Consider the following 24,193-nt stretch of genomic DNA (forward strand, 5'->3'; position numbering starts at 1 on the left):
TCTACACCCTGATTCCGTAGTGCTTTCATGACGGCTGAGGTTTCGACTGAATCAAATGCCTTTTCGTAATCAATGAAGACTATATATAAGGGTTAGTTATATTCCGCACATTTCTCTATCACCTGATTGATAGTGTGAATATGGTCTATTGTTGAGTAGCCTTTACGGAATGCTGCCTGGTCCTTTGGTTGACAGAAGTCTAAGGTATTCCTGATTCTATTTGCGATTACCTTAGTAAATACTTTGTAGGCAACGGACAGTAAGCTGATCGGTCTATAATTTTTCAAGTCTTTGGCGTCCCCTTTCTTATGGATTAGGATTATGTTAGCGTTCTTCCAAGATTCCGGTACGTTCGAGGTCATGAGGCATTGTGTATATAGGGCGGCCAATCTTTCTAGGACAGTGTTCCCACCATCCTTCAACAAATCTGCTGTTACCTGATCCTCCCCAGCTGCCTTCCCCCTATGCATAGCTCCCAAGGCGTTCTTTACCTCTTCCGGTGTTACTTGTGGGATTTCATGTTCCTCTAGACTATTCTCTCTCACCTTATCGTCGTGGGTGTTACTGGTACTGTATAAATCTCTATAAAACTCTTCAGCCACTTGAACTATCTCATCCATATTAGTAACGCTATTGCCGGCTTTGTCTCTTAACGCATACATCTCATTTTTGCCTATTCCTAGTTTCTTCTTTACTGCTTTTAGGCTTCCTCCGTTCCTGAGAGCCTGTTCAATTCTATCCAAATTATAGTTCCTTATGTCCGCTGTCTTACGCTTGTTGATTAACTTAGAAAGTTCTGCCAGTTCTGTTCTAGCTGTAGGGTTAGAGGCTTTCATACATTGGCGTTTCTTGATCAGATCTTTCGTCTCCTGCGATAGCTTACTGGTTTCCTGTTTAACGGCGTTACCACCGACTTCTATTGCGCACTCCTTAATGATGCCCATAAGATTGTCGTTCATTGCTTCAGCACTATGGTCCTCTTCCTGGGTTAAAGCCGAATACCTGTTCTGTAGCTTGAGCCGGAATTCCTCTAGTTTCCCTCTTACCGCTAACTCATTGATTGGTTTCTTATGTACCAGTTTCTTCCGTTCCCTCCTCAAGTCAAGGCTAATTCGAGTTCTTACCATCCTATGGTCACTGCAGCCCACCTTGCCGAGCACGTCTACATCTTGTATGATGCCAGGGTTCGCGCAGAGTATGAAGTCGATTTCATTTCTAGTCTCACCATTCTCCCCCCCCCCCTTTTTTTTTTTTTTGCTTAGGTCATGCTACCCCATCTTAGCTCAATATGATGATGCGGTGCAGCCAACGAGTACTCAACTGAGTGACTGGCCGCTATGGAGTCAAAGATTCTGGGATGACTCGCAAAATCGAAAGACACCAGAGGTGTTTCCATTAAACGCATTTCCGTCGACTTGGATGATGAATTGCATTTGGTTCGGTTGCTGGTTGCCATGACACTTCGGCGATAAAAACGCTGTAACAGTGCAGGATAATTTCATTTCCCCGGTGCACTTCGGAAACTAGCGATGTCGCGGGTACTGGAAAAAGAAAGACGACGCATTGTAGATCTGTGCCTACAAAACTATTCTCAACGCGTTATATCGGAGATGACAAAAAGGCCACTGAAAACTGTAAATAGAATCGTCCAGGCTTACAAGAAGGATGGAAGAATTGCGGATGCTCCCCATAAAGCCCGGCAAAGAGTGACCATTGTTGCGGCGGCTGCTGCAAACCAGACCTCCACCGTTCGAGAAATTAAGAACAGCCTCAGGCTGGGTGACGTCTCTGACACGACTATCAAGCGTCGCCTCTACGCACCAGCCAAATAAAGAGCGCGAAGAAAATGACTGTATTTTTGCCCTCATCACTTATAAAAAAACATGCTAAGTGATTTATGTGGTGAGAAGCTTGTTTCTGTTTATGTATATTGATTAAGCAGGCTGTTCACAAGCTGTAGACGGAACCAGCTGGAAAATGCACCAGTTAGTGAAGTACGCCTTCCCGCAATGCCGCCTCGGTCACTCAGTCACCTGGGTCTAGCGAAGTGTACTTTACAGCAAAGCAAGAGGCGACGCGCTCCAGCGCTGTAGCAGACGACGCGAAGCACCTCCCCTGGGTCCGTGTGCGCCTGCGCCTCTTCGCTTCGATGCGCCGCCGCGCCGGGCGCACTGGCTATAGTGTACTAGAATAATGTATTCTAGTGCACTATAGCACTGGCGCCCCGCGGAGCGCGGCCACGGTGAGCCGTGTTCCCCCTAAGCACGGAGGAAGGAAACTAAGGAGAGGCCCTGACGTCACTCTTTGTGAAGCAAAAGTGAAGCCGGAATTTGGCGTTGCTCATGGCGATGCTCCGCCTTTTGGGCCACCCTCCTCTCTTGTTTACATCTTTCGCGAAACCACGCCGCGCTGCGCGTGGTGTCGCGCGCTCGCGCAACATCTGGCAGAGCACGGTGCAGGTAACACAGCGCAACAAGACACGGTGACTAACGCAAACCCGCCCACTCAGCGCCTTTGCCACGGCCCGAAACCTACCAGAGCAACACGTGTGAGCGCTCAAAACTATAACAACGCCGCCATTGTGGCCATACAAAAAAAAAAAAAAATAAAGAAGCAGCAAAAAATGAGAACCTACTAAGTCATTTCCGCCACACTTTTCTCCTAGCGCGCGGAGGGGGTAGGGCCTCTCCTTAGTTTCCTTCCTCCGTGCCCCTAAGAGTGGAAGATACTGTACATGCTGTCGCCGAAGGCTATATACCAGCACTATAGCGTACGCTTCTCTGACGAAGATATGTGACTAGACAGACATGTCGATTGAAACGCATCGTTCAACTAAGAACACCGAAGATATCCCTTGCGCGAAGAAGAAACGGCTATCAAAATTGGCAGTAACAGCTCACACAGCTTCCCGGGTCGGCGGTTCATTTAGGACTTTTTTCGAAAATACCAATCGCAAACGAAACTCGGTGTTGTGGCACTTCCAAGCACACTACTGAATACGGACAAAAGCGTTTCATTTCCGATACAGGCGTAAGTTTCAGTTGCGGGGCGATAGCGCATCTACCATGACTGTGCGAGACGCGTGTCTGTGAAACTAATGGCATCTTCGGCCGGTCGTTTCTGAGCGGAGTGAGCGCTGTTGTCTTCGCCAGGCTCAAAGAGGGGTTCGCGCCCGTCCCCGTCGATCCGTCGTCGGGATTCAAGCGTTTCCCGCAGCGTCATCACGCCACAGTGTCGCTGCTGTTGGCGACGGTCCATGCTGGCGTCATATGCTGACGTCTCGGCGAATGCTCGCCCCACGGCGCATCCGCCGGTTTTCCCAGCAGCGCCTTTGGACGGCGGCAGTAGTCACGTGACTTCGCATCTGCCATATCCTCCTCCGAGAGCGAGTCGCACGTTCCGCTTGCGCGCTTGTCCTCTACCTCCGAGTTGTCGGATCTGCCCGGCTCTGCTTCGGCGGATGGAGGCGACCAGTCGAAGATACCATAAAACTGCGCCTGGATCTTGACATTGCAAGTTATCCACGTGTTTCCCAGTGCTGCCATGGCATAGTGGTGAAGAAACGAGCGTCGGATCTGGAGGTCACACGATCGAATTTGGGCCGGAGCATTTTTAAGTTTTACTTTTGTTTTCTTATTTTTTTTTTTGCATTAAAACGCTCTCTGTTGCTTTCTCTCTCTCTCTCTCTCTATATATATATATATATATATATATATATATATATATATATATATATATATATATATATATATATATATATATATATATATCAGTGGCGTGGCGTAGCCAGAAATTTCGTTCGGGGGCGGGGGCTTACGTTGCAGCTCGGCATCCTCCTTAAGAGGAAGCTTTAGCTCGGGTGCGCCTATCTAAATACATTTAGAAGGGGAATTCCGTCCTTCTCGGCAACCACTTCACCAAATTTGACGATGTTGGTACATTTAAGAAAAACTTGAATTCTAGAGACTGCTAGTTTCGAATTTTTCATTTAGGATGTCAATCTTTTATTAAAAATTCGCCAATATTGCAAATTTTCAGAAAACGATACAATCAAGTTTAAAGCTTTGTAACTCAACAATGAGAAATGATATCACAATTCTGTGAATTCCAACTAATAGCACATCTACAGCGGACAAAATTGATATGTTACACATGAATCTAAAAAATTTAGTATTATGGAAACACGGCTTTTGCAGAACCTTTGTACACAACGTAGCCAATTCACATAAGATACAAATTGACATACCAAATTTGTCCGCTTTGACTGTTATAACAGATGCCGTTCACAGAACCGCGATATTTGTTCTTGATACAAGACTGTTTGTAAACGTGGTGCTCCTATTTTTTTTTTTTTCGAACTTTGATATTTCGAAGAATTTGAAACAAAATTCAGGCCCTAAATCGAAATTCCGCTTCCAACAGACACTACAATTCAACTTTCTCTCTCAAATGCAACAAATTTCATTAAAAGCGATCCAGAGGTTATCTCAGAAAAGCGTTTCTGCGTTTTACATGTATTTGAATAGGCCGCGTCGGAGTGGGGACCGAGCTAAAGATTCCTCTTAAGCAATTTGTCGAGGGATCAAATACATGAATAATAATTGCATTGCCACTGCCAAAGATGCTGCAAACGAATTCTTGAACGCTACGCACTGTCAATACAAATAAAATATGTATTTTTTTCATTAAAAAAATATACTCGTATGTGCCAAAAGTTGTGCACGACATAGCTGATGTGAATGTTTCCATGTGTTTTGTCTGTTTAATAATGACACGTGTACTTATCTTTATCGGGCGACCACGTTTGACCGCCTAACAAATGTTATCGCACAGCGCGGGACGCGCCTGCATGTATCCGAAGTTTCTGGAAAGTTATCGATGCTTCTACCCGGCTGTCTGTTGTCGCCGAACCTTGTGCTATCAGATTTCATCACGTGACGCGAATGGTGTAGAACTTTGTGGAAGGCACGCGGGTCCCAACGATTAGTCTGGAACATTCGACGACTGTTGTATAAAAGCCGACGCGCTTGACCCGCTGATCAGATTTCCGACGATCGCCGACCGTGTTCGCCGCTATCCTTGTGCTATAAGTGTAGCCTGTATTTGTGGGCACAGGTTCGCCCAATAAAAGCTAGTTTTGTATTCCACCGCATTGCTGCTTTCTTCACCGTCGCTACAACGTGACATCTGGTGGAGGTGCTGCTTTCTTCACCGTCACTACCACGTGACATCTGGTGGAGGTGCGGGGTAGTGACGGTGAAGAAAGCAGCACCTAACAATAAGGAAACATAAGGAACAATAAGGAAACAATAAGGAAAGAAAATATCACACGAACTTTAGAACTATATCAGTTCGAAACCAGCAAAGCAGTGCATGTCGCTGATATGAAAAATGTAATGGCCATGAAATGAACAAGTTGAGGACAAATTAGTTAATGAAACTGTCATTCAAGAACCGTGTTTACATTCATGTACGTATGCAACGACCAGTGCAAAATATCAATGACGCTGGCATTTGTTCCGATGCATTACGCAGGAGCAATTGTCAGCGGGCGTGTATCGCGAGCAATTACACCGAAATTACAGTCGCAACAGAGAGCACGTATAAAAAGCAGGAGTTCTGCAATATATACTAAGGCGAGTCAAATGAAAGTGAGCCAATGCGAATATATGACAAACGGGGTACTTTATTTAAAAGTAGTCTCCATCAGCATTTAGACATTTGTTCCATTGACTAAGGAGTCGCGTGATTCCGGTCTCATAAAATTCCTTGGGGGTTTTTGCTGCTTCAAAAAGTCTGCAACTGACTCTTTCACGTCATCATCCGACACGAATGTGGTTCCCTTGAGATGTTTTTTTTTTTTTCGGTTGCCCCAAAATGTGGATGTCGCAAAGCGACAGGTCTGGGCTGTGTGGAGGATGTTGGAGCGTTTCCCACTTGAACGTTGCCAGTTTTGTATTAAATACATCAGCGATGTGGGGACCGGCATTGTGGAACAAGATGACCACATTCGTAAAATTTCCAGATCGTTTCTTCTTGATTGCAACAAGCAGCCGTTCCGGCGTTTCACAGTATCGGAAACAATTGATAGTCTCTCAAGACTTAAGAAATTCTATCCGTAATGGTCCCTGACGATCGAAAAAAAAAAAGTCAACAACACCTTCCCGGCGGAAATGGTAGCCTTTGCTTTCTTTGGGCGTGGTGAATTCGAATTTTTCCACTGTAAGCTTTGCCGTCGTGTTTCAGGCTCAGAGGAGTGGCACCATGGTTCGTCCCCGATCACAACTGCAGACAAAAAGTCGTCACCCTCCCTCATTGTGATACCGGATCAGATCAGTCAAGGCAGCGTCAAACTTCTCCGTCTTCTGGCGGTGGTTCAAAATCTTGGGCATCCATTGCGCACACAAAAGCCGATGACAGAGATGTTCATGATGCCGTGAAGTTTTTGACTGCTGAAGGTATTTCGTAAAAAGAAATTAGTCGCCGTATGGCTGCCGTGTACGTTGAACATAGCATTTCATTGGCCACTGTGAAGCGTTGGAGCAAACGGTTCAAAGGAGGACGTGAAAGTTGCAAAGACGATCCAAGACGGGACTAAAGCCATCGTGAAATCAACCTTAACAAAATTGCAAAAGTTGGTGAGGTGATGAGACAAGAACGGAGGATAAGCATCGATGAACTGGCAGAGCGTCTGAACATCAGTCACCATTCGGTTCACGCACCACGCTGTTCACCTTTTGGACTTTCCAGTGTCACGCAACCATGTTCAACCAAATGTATGAGAGCATTACAGAACTTTTATACTCACACCTGCGTGTCACTTTGTAAATGAGAAATCCCTCCCTTCTACGCACATGCCTCGCAGATAATGAACCGAACCATTATTGCGCGGGGTGGGTAGGCTCACTTTCATTTGACTAGCCCTCGTACATTAGAAATGCGATGATACAATGGGATATACAAATGCGAAGGTAGAGCTTGATAAAGGGCAAAAAAGTGTCACTGGAAACTAAAGTTCACTGCACGTATACACAAAATCTCCCAACAAGATATTTAAATATACGTATACGTATCCAATAAATGTACGTATCTAAGAAAAAGTCACGGTGTATAATACGTCAAACGAAACAAATAAACATGCTGCGCAATCACAGATTCACAGAATCCTAGATACCGCCTCCATTCCATCCACTCCCCCCGATGTACCGCGCGCGACGGAAGATGACTAGCTTGCTCTCCGCTTTTCTCCTTTGCGCACACAAGACTGAGTCACCATCGTCGGCTCACCTATTCCAGCCCCCCACCCCTTCCCGTATGCTTTCACTCGCACATACAGCATGCGGCGCTCGGTAACGATGTTATCGCCCTTAGACTTTGTACGAAACATGAGGGCGAAGGTGACAGCAGGAATGCGCTTGGGGTGTCCATATAATTGCTATAGCAATAATATGATAAGAGTATCCGGCAACTGAAGCGTCCCGTGGCCCATTACTTCCTGCAAAGGAAGAAGTAACAAAATAGAACTTTCACCATGCAACAATTCGCTGCACCGCAACAATGTATTTTTTTTTCCTTTTGTGGGGCGGGGGCACCGAAATTAAGAAAAACCCAAGGAAGATATGTTGGCCACAATTGAATGCCTACTTTGCGCACCTAATGTGGCTACTGAAGGAACATCGAAAAAAACTTGAGACGCTTGGTCGCATACTGCTCAGTATCCTACACCGGCGAGCCAAGACTTTCCGGAGAGGTTGCCCTCAAGCGAACGCGATGCAATCCGTTGAGTCCCCACAGTGATGGCGGCGAGCGACCATTGTTTCTTTTTCTCGTCTGCTAGCCAGAAAGCGTCTAAAACTCTGCTAGGCAAAATCCACTAGACCAGAGCAAACCGAACACGCACCGATGTGCGCCGCGCGGTGGTCAGGGCAACACGAGAAAAACGTATGCGCTCTGGCTGGCTCTGGCAGCCCGCGGGTAGGGTAACAAGACCAAAAAAATTGAAGACGCTCAATGTGTCCTCGCGAATTAAAGTCAAAGTAGGAAAAATAAGTAAGAACGTAGTTACCTTGGCTGGCTTTAGTGTCTTAACATGGATGCTTTGGCGTATAGGTGAAAAAAATTTGATATTTTTTATGTGACATGACGGCACAAATCAACCACCACAACGCTTCGTCTCATCGGACCTGGCTGCATGCTTTGTCAATTTGTCCAATAGTGTGTTGATTTGGCTTGTCCCGTTGTATGTTCCAATGCAAGACATTAGAAATGTCAATGTACCTTTGGCGTCAAATGTTTATAACAGAATTAGACCCAAAAAGTTCCGCAATTGAAAATATAAAGCATTACTTTGGAAATGTCAATGCACCTTTCACATCAAAAGTTTGTGATTTATACCCATTAAGTTTCGGAATATCCATGCGCTCCGTGGATTCCGCGGCCTCCGCGAGATGCCGCGGTGAGCCCGTTTGTCATCAAAACGCCATTGAAACTTTGTGGTCGGATGGGGCTGCTTGCGTTATGTGACTCCCGGTGCATGGGCGTTGCCACGAAATCCAGCCCGAGTTTGCAATTTTCGCGGTGAAATGTTTTTTCGAGCATGATGAAGACATTCTAGACAAAATCCAGAATGATTTCCGGCGCAGGGGGTTGCTTTGGTCGGCGGTGCATTTACAGCAGCAAAAAATTTCGGGGGGGGGGGGGGGGGGGCTGAAACCCCATAAGCCCCCTCCCCCCCTGGCTACGCCCCTGATATATATATATATATATTACCGCCGACCAAAGCAACCCCCGGCGCCGGAAATCATTCTGGATTTTGTCTAGAATGTCTTTTTCATGCTCGAAAAGATATATATATTTCCGCGTATTTCCCGCTCTAGAGCTGCTTTTCGCACCAGCGCCTCAAAGCATGCCGCGCCTGCCCAGCGCCGCAGCATTCAGCGCGCGACACTGGACCCGTAATCCGGCATGGCACTGGACACTGGAAGACATAGTTTTTACTACAGGGTTTACCAGGACACTCTCATAAGGACGCTACTTCCCATGGAAAGTTTCCTGGCTGCTTCCTACACTCAATACTAAAAAGGAAAGAAATCGGTTTGCCATCTCAAATAATAAATTGTGTTACCAGCTACATATCCAATTCGCAAACAGTACGTTGACGTCGGCAGATCCTGTTCGCGGTTTTTAGATGTATGCTGACGTGTTCCGGAAGAGTGTTTTGGGACCACTCCTAGTTATTAATGACATTGTAAGCGTGGCGTAATCGTCTGTATCTTTGAAATTATTCGCTGCTGACTGCATAACTTTTACACCTCTCAATGCTGTGAGCCAACAAATGGCTCTGTATAACACTTTGAATAACGTGACCGATTGGCGCGATGAGAAATGGTAATTAGTTACACAAAAACTGTGCGTTACCATTAAGAAACTTGGCTTTACCTGCCATATGGATAACAACCCCATTGAAGAGGTGCAAATATCGAGGTCTGACATTAGCAACCAATCTTAACTGGACGACCCATATAGCCAACATATGCCCTACAGCACGAAAAACAGTTACGCCTTTTAAAACATAAGTTGACGGCCTACAAAACCTTTATAAGATATCTTTAGAAAACGACAGTACTGTTTGGAACGCTTCTACTCGGAAAAATGCAGAAAGACTCGAAAAAACAAATGTTAGCTGTTCGCTACATCTACAAACGGTTCGAACGACTTGACTCACCCCCGCGGCCACGCTACAATAGAAGGAAATCTGCACGCCCTAACTTTTTAGCGTCTCTCTACTGTGGAAAACACAACTACGCGATTACTTAAGAGAAACATAGCGGTGGAGCCTGGCGTCACCACAATACATTCAAGCCTGTATTGGCGATAACTCATTCTTCCTGCGAACGATTACGCCGTGGAACTCATTGCCACCCACTTGGTTACCACGTCTTTCTTCGTATGTCTTTTTGCACCACCATCTCCTGCCTTTGTCCGCAGTATTGCACGAAATAAAAACGAAAACAAAGATTACGCCGCTAAGCAGACGCGCAGTGAGACACAAACGACATATGCGGGGCGCCCGTATCTATCGTTTGTGTGGTCTGCTTAGCGCCGTAACCTCCTTTTTTAAATCATGAACCAACTAGCTTGGCAATAGTTTCGTTAAAAGATAGGAAAATAGACACCCACAAGGATGATATCCTGGCTTAATATACAGACAAAAATCGCCATGTAGTGTTTCTACGGCACATTTTTATTTCCAAATCCTCTAAAAGAAATTTACGAGAGCCCCGTTAGCGAAAGCAAGCGTTATCCGTCGAGGTGCCCAGCCACGTGTGCCTCACCTGACAACGCTGCGCAATAGGTGCCGACGCGGCCGCGGCTGGGCGGCCAGTGCCGCCCGCACGGCGTGCTGCCACAGCCTGCGGAACAGCTCCGGCGGCGGAGCTCGCTCGCAGGACGACAGGCAAGCACGGAAGGCGCACAGCAGCTCGGGCGGGGGACGGCGAGGCATCCTCGCGGCAACAACAACAACAACGACGACGACAACAATGCAAAAATGGAAGACAGGCGTGGAAGACTTGGTTGCAGTGGGCCGGCGACTGGCTACATGGTGCCAGGCCCGGCTGGAAGACACTCGCTCACGTCATGCTGACGGCGGCGGCGACGCCGCATGGCCGCAATGGTGGCCGCGCGCACTCGGCGGGGAAGCCGACCGCACCGGGAGAGGAGGGAGGCCACTCGGCGAGACCCTAACCAGCCAATTCCGAGACACGCGAGCAGCATCCACCGCGCATGCGCTTTCCGCCGCCCCCGCTCCGAATCAATGCCACGCAAGCGCTGCTGCTCTCTCTTGACGCGAAGCGTTCTTTGACTATGCTCTGCCTCAGTGGTTCCTCGCAGCAGAGCCAAAGCTGCGAGCGTACATTCTCGCGCAGCGCTGTGCAGCGCCGTAGGAGCGACACGTCGGTCGGTGCGCACTTGGAAGCCAGATCAAAGACGCGCTTTACTGCTGCGGTTGTGCTTCGTTTCCAAATATTTATTCAGGCCATACGACACTGCACGTAGAGTTCTCCACTTGTTCGAATGAAAACGTGCAAGGAACAAGAAAAATTTAAGGGAACGTTAGTTTCACTTAAAAACGACCAACTAATTGCTTTGAAAGTAGGTAAATTCATACGTGTAGCCGGCGCAGCTACAACACCGCGAAGGACTCCCTCCTACTTCCTCTTTTGGAGAAATCGTGTCCGCAAACCTGCTTCTGTGGTACACCGTTCCAAGCTACGACTCGAAAGTCGGCGTTCGACGTGCTCAAAACAGCGCGCAAGGAGTGCGGTAAACATGCACGAACTGCAATGAAGAAGGCAGCTGCGCTGCCGCAGTGGCAGATCGAGCCACTCATTTCGGAGGGGGTGGGATGCAGTTGCTCGAACTGAGAACGGCGGCGGTATTCTGTTTTATTACGATAGCAATTATATGGACATTTCAGGCGCATTTCTGCCGTCGCTGTGAGGTTCCGTTTAGAGTTCAAGGGCGATAACATCGTCGCCGTGCTTCGTGTGCTGTATGTGCGAGTGAAAGCGTGCGAGCGTGATCTGCGATCGCGGCGAAATCTCGATTACGCAAGCGAGGAAAGCTCGGAGAAAGCGCGTCATCTGCTGTCGCGCGCAAGGATCCGGGGCGAGGGTAGGGCGGAAGGGCGCGTTCTCAGGGCGTCTACCAAGTTCATATTTCCAAATTCCATGAGTCTTCCAGATTCGCCTTGAGTGGCTTTGCAAAATTCCCTGGGTGATGCAGAACTATGTTATATCAAGGCGGGCTGAAACCATATCGCATATAATATTGACCGCAAATAAAGACGGGGACAGCGAAGAGAACACAAAAACAACACGGGCGGTACATGCTTCAGAACTTCAGTTTGGCCTAGTTGGTGTTTACTGCATAACCATATCGCACGATGCCGTCACTCTCTAGAAAGCAGATAAAAAAAAATTAAAAAGACGACTTTGTCCAATTTGAATACTAAGGAGTAGTGTTTATGTCACTCAAAAAGAGAATAGAAGGGAGGGGTTAGTAAAATGCACAGCAAATAAAATGTCTTCGAAAAAATTGCAAATCGACTCGGATATTCTCAAATAAGAATAAAAAGGAGATGCATACAGAGGCAAATATTTTCGAATATGAGCTATTTCTATCAACTTATAGCAAGCTCAGTGGTATGAGGCCCGAACTTTGTCACAATTGAGATTCTCTCTCAACAGCTCCAAAGTCAACCTCAACTGTCCTGACATACTCTCAGCACGCGCACGACGCCTCAGTGTTGCGTTTCACTGCTTTAAAGAGATTATTTTGGCTTGGATGAGGGACACCTCCATCTCGGCATCAGCCAACACTTCGTTCTTTGAGCTCAAGCTCCTTCAAAACGGCGGCAGCACGTTTCCTTTCCCGTTCATTCCTCAATGCGTAGGTCCTTTCTGTTCCTGTCCTCCTTACGCCACTCGTGTTCACCCCACGGACCATTTGGAGCATCTTCTTGCTCAGTTGCGCAGTCCACGTCCGATTTTTCGAACTCCGTAGGGGCCGCGAAAACGTCCGAAAAATCGGTCAGTTGGAAAAAATAAATACATGTCATTTACTGCCCTTAAGGGCTCAAACCGCCGCAGGCACATTCTAAAACGCTCTGAGGGCCTGCCGGTACACGTACTAGGCATATCGGTGCTCGTACTATGACAGGAAATACAGGGTGCACGCATGTATATTTAAGGAATACATACCGTGTCCCGTGGCAATAGCCCCTTCCCACGCTTGTTATGCTTCACTGCAATACAATACTTTTGCGTATGCTTCACCAAGTAACATTTCTGTACAGAGGCGAAGCTGACTTTTGGGAACCGGCATTATGCAACGCACCGTGCTTTCCAAGCTTCTAAGCCAATCGCGAGGACCACAAAGGCGGAGTCCGTGCCATTGCTGACAGCAGCGAATTCTTTCATTAAACAAAAACGGCACCCAACGGCGAGAAGCTTCATAGGGAGCGTCGAAGCATCTAGGCCTAACGTTGCCGCCGTGGTGGCTACGGCTGTCAGCGGATCTGAGTGCGAGAGCGCCGGTTCGAGGCGGCGAGGTAATCAAAATGTCAGCGGTGGTGGCTTTAATTCCGTTTCGGACCTGTTGTTGCGGTAAAAAGTCCGGAAAATCAGAGACGGCGAAGAGTTCCTGCGTCCCAAATTTCAGACGTTCTGATACACTGACTCTATGGTGTATGTGGTGGTGCCGCGAAGCCAGGCACGTAACCAAGGGGGGGCCCGGGGGGGGGGCCGCACCCCGCCCCCGAAATTAAAAGGCATAACCCCCCCGCCCACACCACCAATCCTCACATGCATTCCTGAAGCACCGCCAAATCAACGTTAAGACTTGACAGCTATTCGGTGATCAACCTTTTACTGCCTTTTTCACTCCTTTTGTATGACTGTATTTATCGGCATTTCGTAAGGTGTGAAGGCCAGTTTTCTCATCGATTCGGTGCCCGCGCGATTAACTCGAGATGCGTTCATTTGTTACCATCTATTCAACGGTCATGCGCATGGCTGTTGCTTCGTTAGTTTAACTTTCTTTGTTTAGACTGATCCAAAGACCAGGAAAGGGATTCGGTTCGTAGTCAGCTGGTCTCTATGCTTGAGAAATGAGTTGCAGCCGGAGAAAATGCCAGTTGAGTGTAACTTTTCTTTTGCTTCATTATTTCCTAAAGTGGCGGTTCGCCGCGACGCTTGCAGATCCTCGGAATCATACACCCTCAATATGGGTTAAATAAAGTGCAAATTAAAATAATGCGAAACAGCGTCCATCATCAAACCCTGCAATAACCCTTAAACCCATAAGCAATATGACTGTCACCCGTTACCTCGTCTGGTTTTTCCTTAATTGTACAGCACTTTTTGTGCAAAATTGGCAACTGGAAACAAGGGTCACAAGGAGTTGAGAAATTAAGCAACGGAAACAGCCAAACAGGAAGGAAAAGTGAAAATTAACAAACTTAACCATTGTTTGCAAAAATATTTATGGATCAAAATCTTTTTACTTAAAAAGGAAGTAGAGAAAACGCTGCGAAAGTGGAGAACAATTCTGTGTATTTTGAATGACACTTTTACAGTCGAGCCACCCGACGTATCCACTTCGCTGATGTGCTTACGTAGGTGTTTTTCCAACCTTCCGCGGTGGGGCAGTACGTCTAGAACAGCAGCGTCCTGCGTTCTATGCGGTTGTACGGGACTGGCGGCAGCGCATCAGCACACAACTTCCCAAATAACAATTGTAGGAGTTGAGGAGGACTTCGGGATGAAACACTTGGGAGGTTTATTTACATTATTTACAGTGAGAGTCAATGAACATTCTTAAAAGACATTACGGGCCGGCAGCAACTCGGACGCTGCAGCCCGCGGCAAGAAGCTCGAGAGAGATGGATAAAGGAATGTTGTAGGAATGCTCTACTGCTGCTCCCGGTCTGCGTCTTAAGCCCTTCGGTGTCACGTTCGGCCAATGGGAGAGCCCGCTCAGGTAACGCCATTTTCGGCCAATCGGCGAGCCCGCTCGGGTGTCGTCATTTTCGGCCACTGGTAGGCGCCCGTGCGATGGAGTCACACCCGGCGAAGAGAGTCGCTCCTTGGTCCCCCTGCGGTCTTGCCTTGCTGACTTGCAATGCGCCGTCACCATAGAGGGAAGGGGGCGACGCTGTCAGGTTGTCACGGCGCATTACAGCCGTCTTGCTTCGGGACCCACTTTACGCGCCACAGTGCCAAGCTCTCGCTTTACTTTCGGGAAGAGCCAAGCAGTGATTAGCTCCACCGGCTGCACACGAAGTGGGGTCCGCCAACTTGTTTGCACGTGTCGTGCCTCAGGAATGTGGCATCCGTGTTTCTGCGCTCCTTAATTAGCTGTGGTGCGATTCGATGAGGTCTGGGGAACTCGAAGTAGGCTCAGAAAACGGTCCCGTATCTAACACAATACGAGTCGGTTTTGGCACTTCCCTTGGTAGAGCAGCAAACGGGGATCCAAAAGAACTGTGATTGTTTCGCAAATATATATTTCTCTATAGTTCTTCCAGAAATAAATAAATAAAAAAACAAAAAGAAAAAAAAACGCTACCATGGTCTGGATGCAAGTCAAGTCTGCAGTGAAGCCCCACGCAAACTCTCAGAGGGTGCTGAGGGCGTGCTGGGGCCCGCCGTGCAACCACACAGCACTGCAGCTCGCGCAGCTGCCAGCCGTGCTGACGGCCCTTGCCATGGGAGCCAGCGGAGCTCTCCGCCAAAGGGCCAGTCAAGCTCAGTCAGCCCAGAGCACGGGCATCTCTTCCTTCCCTGGTGCCTGGGCCCGGCAGCTTCGCCTGCTAACACAGCCGCGGTCGTCCAGCCTACCACAAAACCTCGTTGTGGTACTATGGGTGGGTGAGTCACCAGCGGAGTGACAAAGGAAGCTTGAAGTCGACAAACTCTAGTGCATAGCCGCAGACGATTAGAGACACGCCGCGAAGGCATTTTAAAGTTTTTCTAGATGTTATATGTGTTCATGTGCACTGTGTGCTGGTAACAGCCATTCGCACTCTATGATATGGCAGGTAAACCCAACGTCGGGTCGCCTCTCCCTCACTGTGTGTTGAGCCCCTGGGCCTACGAACGCTTTTCTATCACAGCGTAAATAACTTTGTGCCAAGTAACAAAAGTTGTAAAAAAAATCTGCTCACGAATGACTAAAGAAATTAGCTTTCAATGAAAGACAAAATGAATAAAAGAGTCATTAATATGGCAGCATCCTTCAGAAAGTAACATGCGCAAGTTTTCAATGTTGCCCAGTTAGCTGAACCAAAGCATCAGAAAGGGAAAAGACTACACTATCAACGTGCTACTATGGAGCGATTTCTTCTTCCACCCCCGGCACACCTTTTGCCGGTACGTTTCTTCCTTATCAACAGCAGTGCCCAGCCTCTGTAGCAACGGCCAAACTGTACCTGAGAATTCCAAAATAGCTGAATCGTTCTAAAGTGGGTGTTGTTTCACTTTTACTTAGCATGACACAAAATAATTTTATTGGATTGACAGCATATCTAACTTGTCTTCCTTGTACAGTATACCAAGTGGCATTCAAAATTTCTGCACATCATTTTCAAGAAGTTCTTGTGCCTGTCTGAGCTGCTCAAGATGAGATAACGCATCACTGATCTCATCCTAGAGGCCTGTTTCTGTAACATGCACAGGTTCTGAACTCTTCGAGCACCACAACTTTCTCAGCATTCGGTAGCATGGGTTTCCGGAGGACATTCTACCCCTACATAACTATAGCAGTTGTTTTAGACAAACATGGACAAATTAGTATCATAGCATTTTTAGATCTTTAGAATATGTTTCACTGGGTTTTACACCAAGCTTCTGATAAAGTTAAAGCTGAGACTCCTCTTTATTGCATTAAAACATACCTTAATTAGGGAAAGAAAATCTAAATATATATGTGAGACATATTGTTGCAATGTTGGCATTTTCAATCCCACCACTTTCCATGCAGTGGTAAGACGTAGTATGCAACTGAAGGAGATTGGCCATGGGCATCTGAACACGAGGGCCCGGGTAGCAACAAGGAGTCAGAAACGACAGTGTCTAAGGAATGGCAGGGCTGCTTAAATTATGTACCATTCGAGGCCCCAAAAATGCCCACAATTCTCTAAACAAGGAACTCACATTGTTCTCGGAAGGCTTTCCTTTAAGTTGCACATTCGACAGTCCAGGCCAGTACCACAGAAAGCGATGGGTGGCCACAACGGCACCTAGTGTTCTCGAAATGTGGAGTGGCACTGTTTGCACGATTTTGAGGAAAGGTTCGAGAAATCACAGTAACGGAGGCAAAACTTTGATTGCCGAGAGGAACACGGCTGTTTGCCGTTTGGACTTACTCTATTTGAATACAAGCATGAGAGGAGTGAAAATGACCGCGTTAGATGAAGACTAGCAAAACTTAGAAGTACTGCACACTTGCCTAATACTATCCCACAAATAAAAGTCCCACAAAACTATAGAGTCCCACACCGTGGTAAATAATGCTTGCAAGCATTCACCCTGTGGATGTCGATGTACTGGTATCAAGACGGTGGATCCCGCTTCACAATGACGGCAGAGACAAGCGTGGGATGTGGGATGTGTGAACGAGTCACGGACGGACGAGGAGCAAATAGCAGGGTAGGCCTGGCACAGTCTGGCCCTGGACAACCAGCCGAATGCACAGGGCTGGAACTCGTCATGGTCCAGGTGCAGTGGACCGTGTCCTGCTGAGGAAACACCAGGCAAAATTCCGCAGTGGGCTAGTTGGTTGGACACACTTACCACTGTTGCGCACAGCAACGGACTTGAGCGAGAAAACAACAGACGACACCTGAGCGTAAACTATCAACTGGTTTATTTTTCCGCAAACGAAGCGTACATATAGCCCACACTCATGCACAGGGATGGTCTTCCCTGTCTACCTACGCCGTTTATTGCCAGTGATTACACAAATCTTTTTATTGCTGAGTAAGGCAGACAGCGCACTCGCACATGAACCCTGTGGGTCCATCTTGATGTATGCTTCCACGACTTCTCTTTTTCATTGGCTCCAACTTTTCAGCAGAATCACTGTCTTGTGGAAGATAGCCTTGCACTTGCATGAAGCGCAATGAGTGGCTAGGTGCCCTGATGCTTGTGTCAGGCAGCAGTTGTAATGATGTTCACGCAGTGTGTCATTTACACACCTGCCTGTTTGGCCCACGTAATGAGTCCCACATGGCCCAGGCATCTTGTAGAACACTCACATTGCGCAGTCAATAAATCTTTTATTCTGGTTTATAGTGCATGCATTCCAGGTGTTCCTTTCTCTGGTTATTCCTTTTACTTTTGCGCACAATCCCTTTAGCTTTTGTAGTGCTGTGAGAACCACTCGTATGCCATACCTACCAGTTACTTTCTTCAGTCGATGTCAAACTGTGTGCATGTAGGGCACGGTTATAAAAGGTTTGCCCCTCGCATCTTCCTTGGGACCTTGCTCACCAGGGCTTCTTTGAAGCAAAGCATTCATGATGGAAGCTATGAAATGATGCGGGTATTTACTCCTTTTCAAGCGCTTGATCAGCTGCTGAACACAATCTTCAACAGTGTGTTCGCATGACTTCCTTGTAGCCTCCAGCAGGCACACAGTAGCAACGATTCTCTTCACTATTTTTGAGTGCCCCGAGTCATATAGCAAAATTCTTTTTTCACTTGTAGTCTTGTGGGTCCACCATGTGTGCTGGTTGTCAAATGTTAAATTCAAGTCTAGAAATTGAAGGCAATCTTTGCATGGCAGTTCAAACATAAACTGCAGCCCGCTGTGTTCATTGTGGAACAGCCGGAGCACCTTATCCGTACAGCACTCAGTAAATTTTGCTGCAGGTAGACAGACAAGGAAGTCATCTACATAACTGAAGCACCTGGTTACTCCTAATTTTCTTAGCGGCTCTTCCAGCTTCCGGTTTCCTCTGTGTAAGCACAGGTCACAGAGTACAGGGGCAATTCGGGAACTGATACAAATGCCATCTTTTTGCAGGTAGGTCTTTTCATTGTAGCACAGAAACAGGGACATTAAGTAGATGTGCAGGAGGTCAATAAACTTGTTCGACATGGTTCCACATTCGTTCTGAAATTTAACGACGCCATGTGAGTCAATGCACTCTTCGACTGCCATGATGGCAACTTCCTGTGGTATGTGGTAAAACATGTCCCGAAGCCCCAAATCGTCACCAATATGACGAGATAGAAGTTGCCGGACCATATCGAGAGGATGCTAGAAAAAGACCTAAGTTTGCTATCAAGCTGAGCCCAGCTACCTAGGACTTGGTGGCCTTAGCACATGATATAGGAAGCAAAGTGCCGGAGGAAGAAAAAGAAAAATATGTGAGCAACGCTGTGGACTGCATTCAAACGGCTCTCAGAAATCTGCCTAGCAAGCGAAAGCCAGGATCTGAGGAGAACCATCGAATGGCTGAAGTCTAACAAGTGCAAGATGCTGGCGGCAGGAGAGTTTGTGATGTTAGAACAGAGCGACTACGATCACAGAGCAGCCAAACCCTTAGGCAAGAACTGCAAGCACTTGTCAAAGATGACGGAAAGAAGGCTCTCTCGAGAAAAAAGCAGGACAGGATAGTTTTGCAAACAGGCAGGTGTCCAGAAGCTGCCAAAGGTAGTCAGAGCAAGCAAGGGTTCAACATTGACACCACTCTTCTCCACAAAAACACACAAAACAGGAACTCCATTTAAAGTGATTGTGCAAAATACTGGAACTTGTATTGGCTATGTACCTCCAAAAACATTTGGTTAAGCTTGAAGTCAAGGATCCTTTCATGATCCCAAATTCTAAAGAGGTTGTAGCTTTTCTGAGGATCAGCGATGTGCTTTTTCTGTCGACATCACGGACATGTTTTACCAAATACCACAGACGTTGCCATCATGGCAGTCAAGGAAAGCATTGACTCATATGGCGTCGTTAAATTCCAGGACGAATGTGGAACCATGATGAACAAGTTTATTGATCTCCTGCACATCTACTTGAAGTCCCTGTTTCAGTGCTACAATGAAAAGACCTACCTGCAAAAAGATGGCATTTGCATCAATTCTCGGACGGCCCCTATTCTCTGTAACCTGTTCCTGTGCAGAGGAAACCAAAGGCTGGAAGAGCTGCTAAGAAAATTAGGGGTAACCAGGAGCTTCAGTTATGTAGATGACTTCCTTGTCTGTCTACCTGCAGCAAAATTTACTGAGAGCTGTAAAGATGAGGTGCTCCGGGTGTTCCACAATGAACACAGCGGGCTGCAGTTTACGTTCGAACTGCCGCACAAGGATTGCCTTCAATTTCTAGACTTGAATTTAACATTTGACAACCAGCACACATGGTGGACCTACAAGACTACAAGTGAAAAAAGAATTTTGCTATATGACTCGGGGCACTCAAAAATAGTGAAGAGAATCGTTGCTACTGTGTGCCTGCTGGAGGCTACAAGGAAGTCATGCGAACACACTGTTGAAGATTGTGTTCAGCAGCTGATCAAGCGCTTGAAAAGGAGTAAATACCCGCATCATTTCATAGCTTCCATCATGAATGCTTTGCTTCAAAGAAGCCCTGGTGAGCAAGGTCCCAAGGAAGATGCGAGGGGCAAACCTTTTATAACCGTGCCCTACATGCACACAGTTTGACATCGACTGAAGAAAGTAACTGGTAGGTATGGCATACGAGTGGTTCTCACAGCACTACAAAAGCTAAAGGGATTGTGCGCAAAAGTAAAAGGAATAACCAGAGAAAGGAACACCTGGAATGCATGCACTATAAACCAGAATAAAAGATTTATTGACTGCGCAATGTGAGTGTTCTACAAGATGCCTGGGCCATGTGGGACTCATTACGTGGGCCAAACAGGCAGGTGTGTAAATGACACACTGCGTGAACATCATTACAACTGCTGCCTGACACAAGCATCAGGGCACCTAGCCACTCATTGCGCTTCATGCAAGTGCAAGGCTATCTTCCACAAGACAGTGATTCTGCTGAAAAGTTGGAGCCAATGAAAAAGAGAAGTCGTGGAAGCATACATCAAGATGGACCCACAGGGTTCATGTGTCAGCGCACCATCTATCTTACTCAGCAATAAAGAGATTAGCATAATCACTGGCAATAGAGGACGTAGGTAGACCAGGAAGAACAACCCTGCGCATGCGTATAGGCTATATGTACGCTTCGTTTTCGGTAGAATAAACCAGTTGATAGTTTGCGCTCAAGTGTCGTGTGTTGTTTTCTCGCTCAAGTCCTGTCCCTTCGTCGCTCTGCATAACAGTGTTAAGAATCACCAGGCAGATGGAGTAGCCAGGCAGCAGCTGGGCTTCGGGACCAGAACCCGACGAGCTCTTGTCTGCTTCCGTGCTGCTCCCCGAGCTTCTCCCAGCACTTTTTGATTTTTTTCTCATTCTTCGCGTGTTATTTCACAATTGGCTGAATTTGTTCTTTTGTCATTTCCGGTCTTCTTTTTTCTTCTGTTCCCCAGATGCCAGCAGCAGTGCCTCTTCATCGTCGCATCATTTCGGCTAAGCACCGCACAGCCCCATGGACACCACGCACCACATGACAGTGACCATAGCACCTGGCTGATCAAGGCAGGCACATTTTCGTGTTCTGAAGATGACAGGGTGACTGGAAGCACTGACAGCACTCGTGTCATCATCTTTAGAACACCTGGCAATGGGCGCACACCAGAGAATGTTGGGTCGTTACCATTCACGTTCAAAACTAGTGCTATCAGGAAGACCCCAAGGCTCTCTGCTGGGACCATCATTTGTCTCAATTTTTTACACATTGTGCAGGAGGTTCGAGTTAAAAGTAGCTGCTCACAATTCCATTCTTTTTAACAAAAATTTGAGGTCCTGCTGATCAGGCTCAGTTTTAATTTGTTCTTTGTTGGCGTAATACATGGCAAATGAAAATGGGAAGGTCTGTTGCTATGACTGTGACACAGAAACAGAACCCCTTAGCTTATTCTGTAATAGGCACGTATTGCACCAAGCTAAAAATATTTAAGGGCACCCATCAGCTCTGACTATAAGTGGAAGAAGAAAATAAAGCCAAGTAGAAGCTTTGTTAGTGGAATAAAAATTTCACTTTAGCTAATTTGGTTCTAAATGAATACTAATAACAGAGACGAGTGCAAAAGATTAAGGAGCAGAGGTGCAGCCTAGGCATAAAGGCTGAAATCAAATGGCACTGCCTATGTGTGCCCGCTTGACCAGTGTCATGCATTATTACAATTTCACATTGTATGGTTGTGCAAGAAGAAATTGAATTATTTTGACGATGCCATGGTCTCTATACTTTTGCAACTGACTATACAATCTTGAGAATGCTACACAGCTAGAAATTTACATATTAGCAACATCTAAATAACAGGCGATGCATGTCCCTAGTAGTCAGTGGATATGGTGTAAATGCTGGCATGTTGCATCAGAGGTTCATCAGTGCAGTGTGGGCACTGTTTCAAATCCCTGAGGTCATGCCAAGGAGTCGCACATTCTGGCTCATGCATTACTTTTGGCGAACGGTAATGCAACGGCATTTTATTGCTTTACTGCACCAGAAATGTATCATTCGCAAGCTTTTTCGTGACACATCCACTAGGACTTGAAACGCAAAATTTTGCACAGAGGCTGCTCTACATCAACATTACCTGAAACTAGGTCATCTATGGAGCCCAAGATGTTGTTGCAGTTGGCCTTTAAAGTGGCGATACAAGTGCAAGAAACATTCCGGGCAGGTTAGGCACACACAGGCAATGTTTTAGAGTGTGTGGTTTTTTACTACAGGCAACTGAAATGTTTAATGCAATGGCCTGAAAACAACAGCTTTGCTGAAAATTGGGCTGCGATTCTGCAAGGTCTTGAAAGTCTGCCATCTTTTGTGTAACTGCTCTTGTCTAAAATCAGAAGCTGGTGGTAACTCTGAAATACTAATTACTAGGACATTTGCAGTGGTTGTGTACCAAGCAAGGCTTACATGGAGCGGCCCGCCTCGTCTTTGGGAGCTGGGAAATCGAGCAGGTGGCCTTGCTGCTGCAGCAGGTCACGCAGCTCATCCACCTTTGCAGCTATCTCGTTCGGCTCGTAGCTGCAACAGATACAAGTGGTTGTTAGTCTTGATAAATTTTTTCAGTGAGTGGCAGTATTTCCACAAGTATAGACGTCAAAGAAAATTGCAGCTGAAACAGACGTAACGACAATGACATGATAATGATAATAAATGATAATGATATAAAGACAATTGGGTGGAAACCTAGACATAATGGCAGGTGCAGCATCATGTGAGAAGCGACATGCATGTGTGGGCTAGACTAGCTGTAGTTAATGTGATTGTTTCAGAACACTTCGCTAAGCAGCTTACGATAAGCAATAACATCAAGGGGTGGGGAGGACAGATTACACATCCAACATGTGCTTGCCTCACACTTTCGTAAAGAAAAAGAAGCAAGGTTGACCGTCAAATGCATCGTCTCTCTCGCACTCTGTCGTTAAAATTTCCACACACATGCTCAATGTTGTACTTCCATGCGCAGAGATAGCTTGAAGGCCAGAAAACTTTAACCCTTTTCCTAGCACGCAAAAGAACAAAAATGTTACCAAATTTAACGGAAATTTTTCCCCCAAGTTTGTGGAGCTTTTCTTTTTTTCCTGAATAAAACGGCACAATTATTGAAACTCAGTGGGGCTCCTTTATTTCACAAATTGCGCAAAAAGATAGTTTGAATATAGCCTCACTGCATGGCCCTAGTGTCTTGCAAAAAAGCGTTTTGCAGCTCGGTACAGTATGAAAAAAGAGAATACGAAGAAAAAGACAACCAAAATGGTGCAAAATACATGCACATGAATAGCAGCAACTTTTCCGCAGCCCCTAAAGCAATTAGTAGGCCATCTTCGCATCGTAGACTTCGAAGCAAGGTGCGGCACGGAGGCCAACTCCGCTCTGTTTAGACTCCTCAGATGAGAACACATCACTATCCATTTCCGCGCAAAATTCTACAGAACTTTAGAATAAAAACAGGAACAGCGCAACACAGGACGAGCGAGTAAACAGGACAGAGTGCTGTCCTGTTTAGAGAACAGAACTACAGATCTACAGAACAGATCTGCAGATTTACAGATATACAGATCTACACAACTGTCGTCTAATGAGGAGTCGTCAAAGTACTTTGCTTTACGTATGCTTTCATTGCGTCATTTTGAGGGGCCAGCCACGTTTTATGTGGGGGTACAGTTATATTGCCGCATAACGAAAGGTGGGACACAAATGGCAAAACATGGACTAGTGTGGCCATCTAGTATCAAATTGCAACTAGATGCAATAGGACAAGTATAGTCATCATAGGTTACATTGGTAAGAAATTTCATGACAACTATCCTCGTCAATGGGAGGTAAAGGGTTAAAGGGCCCCTCCAGGCCCTTTAGCCACATAAAAAATTTTAGTTGTACACTGGAAATTCTTACGTGCCCTCTGGGAAGCGTTCTACCACAAGAATTTTTCAAATAGGTTCATTATTAACAGAGACAGAAACACTTGGAGTGTCGCAAACCCATGATTTGAAGAGGTGAGCTTCACTACGAACACTGACTCTTGCCA

At 46.6% G+C, this 24,193-nt stretch overlaps 1 protein-coding gene across 11 annotated transcripts in view; it reads right to left on the bottom strand.

Annotated features, from left to right (window-relative positions):
• Srrm234 (Serine-arginine repetitive matrix 2/3/4) overlaps positions 1-24,193 on the bottom strand; it is a 285,071-nt gene that overhangs the window by 211,884 nt on the left and 48,994 nt on the right. For 10 of the 11 annotated variants that reach the window (XM_055065695.2, XM_055065691.2, XM_055065690.2 and 7 more), the window contains exon 3: positions 22,576-22,686. In XM_055065695.2, the coding sequence (XP_054921670.1) occupies positions 22,576-22,686 (111 nt within the window). Of the gene's footprint in view, positions 1-10,334; positions 10,659-22,575; positions 22,687-24,193 lie in introns of those variants that run through there. The other variant, XM_055065699.2, reaches the window with a different exon arrangement.

Source organism: Dermacentor andersoni, chromosome 3 (genome assembly GCF_023375885.2).
Source record: "Dermacentor andersoni chromosome 3, qqDerAnde1_hic_scaffold, whole genome shotgun sequence".
Classification (NCBI taxonomy): Eukaryota; Metazoa; Arthropoda; class Arachnida; order Ixodida; family Ixodidae; genus Dermacentor; species Dermacentor andersoni.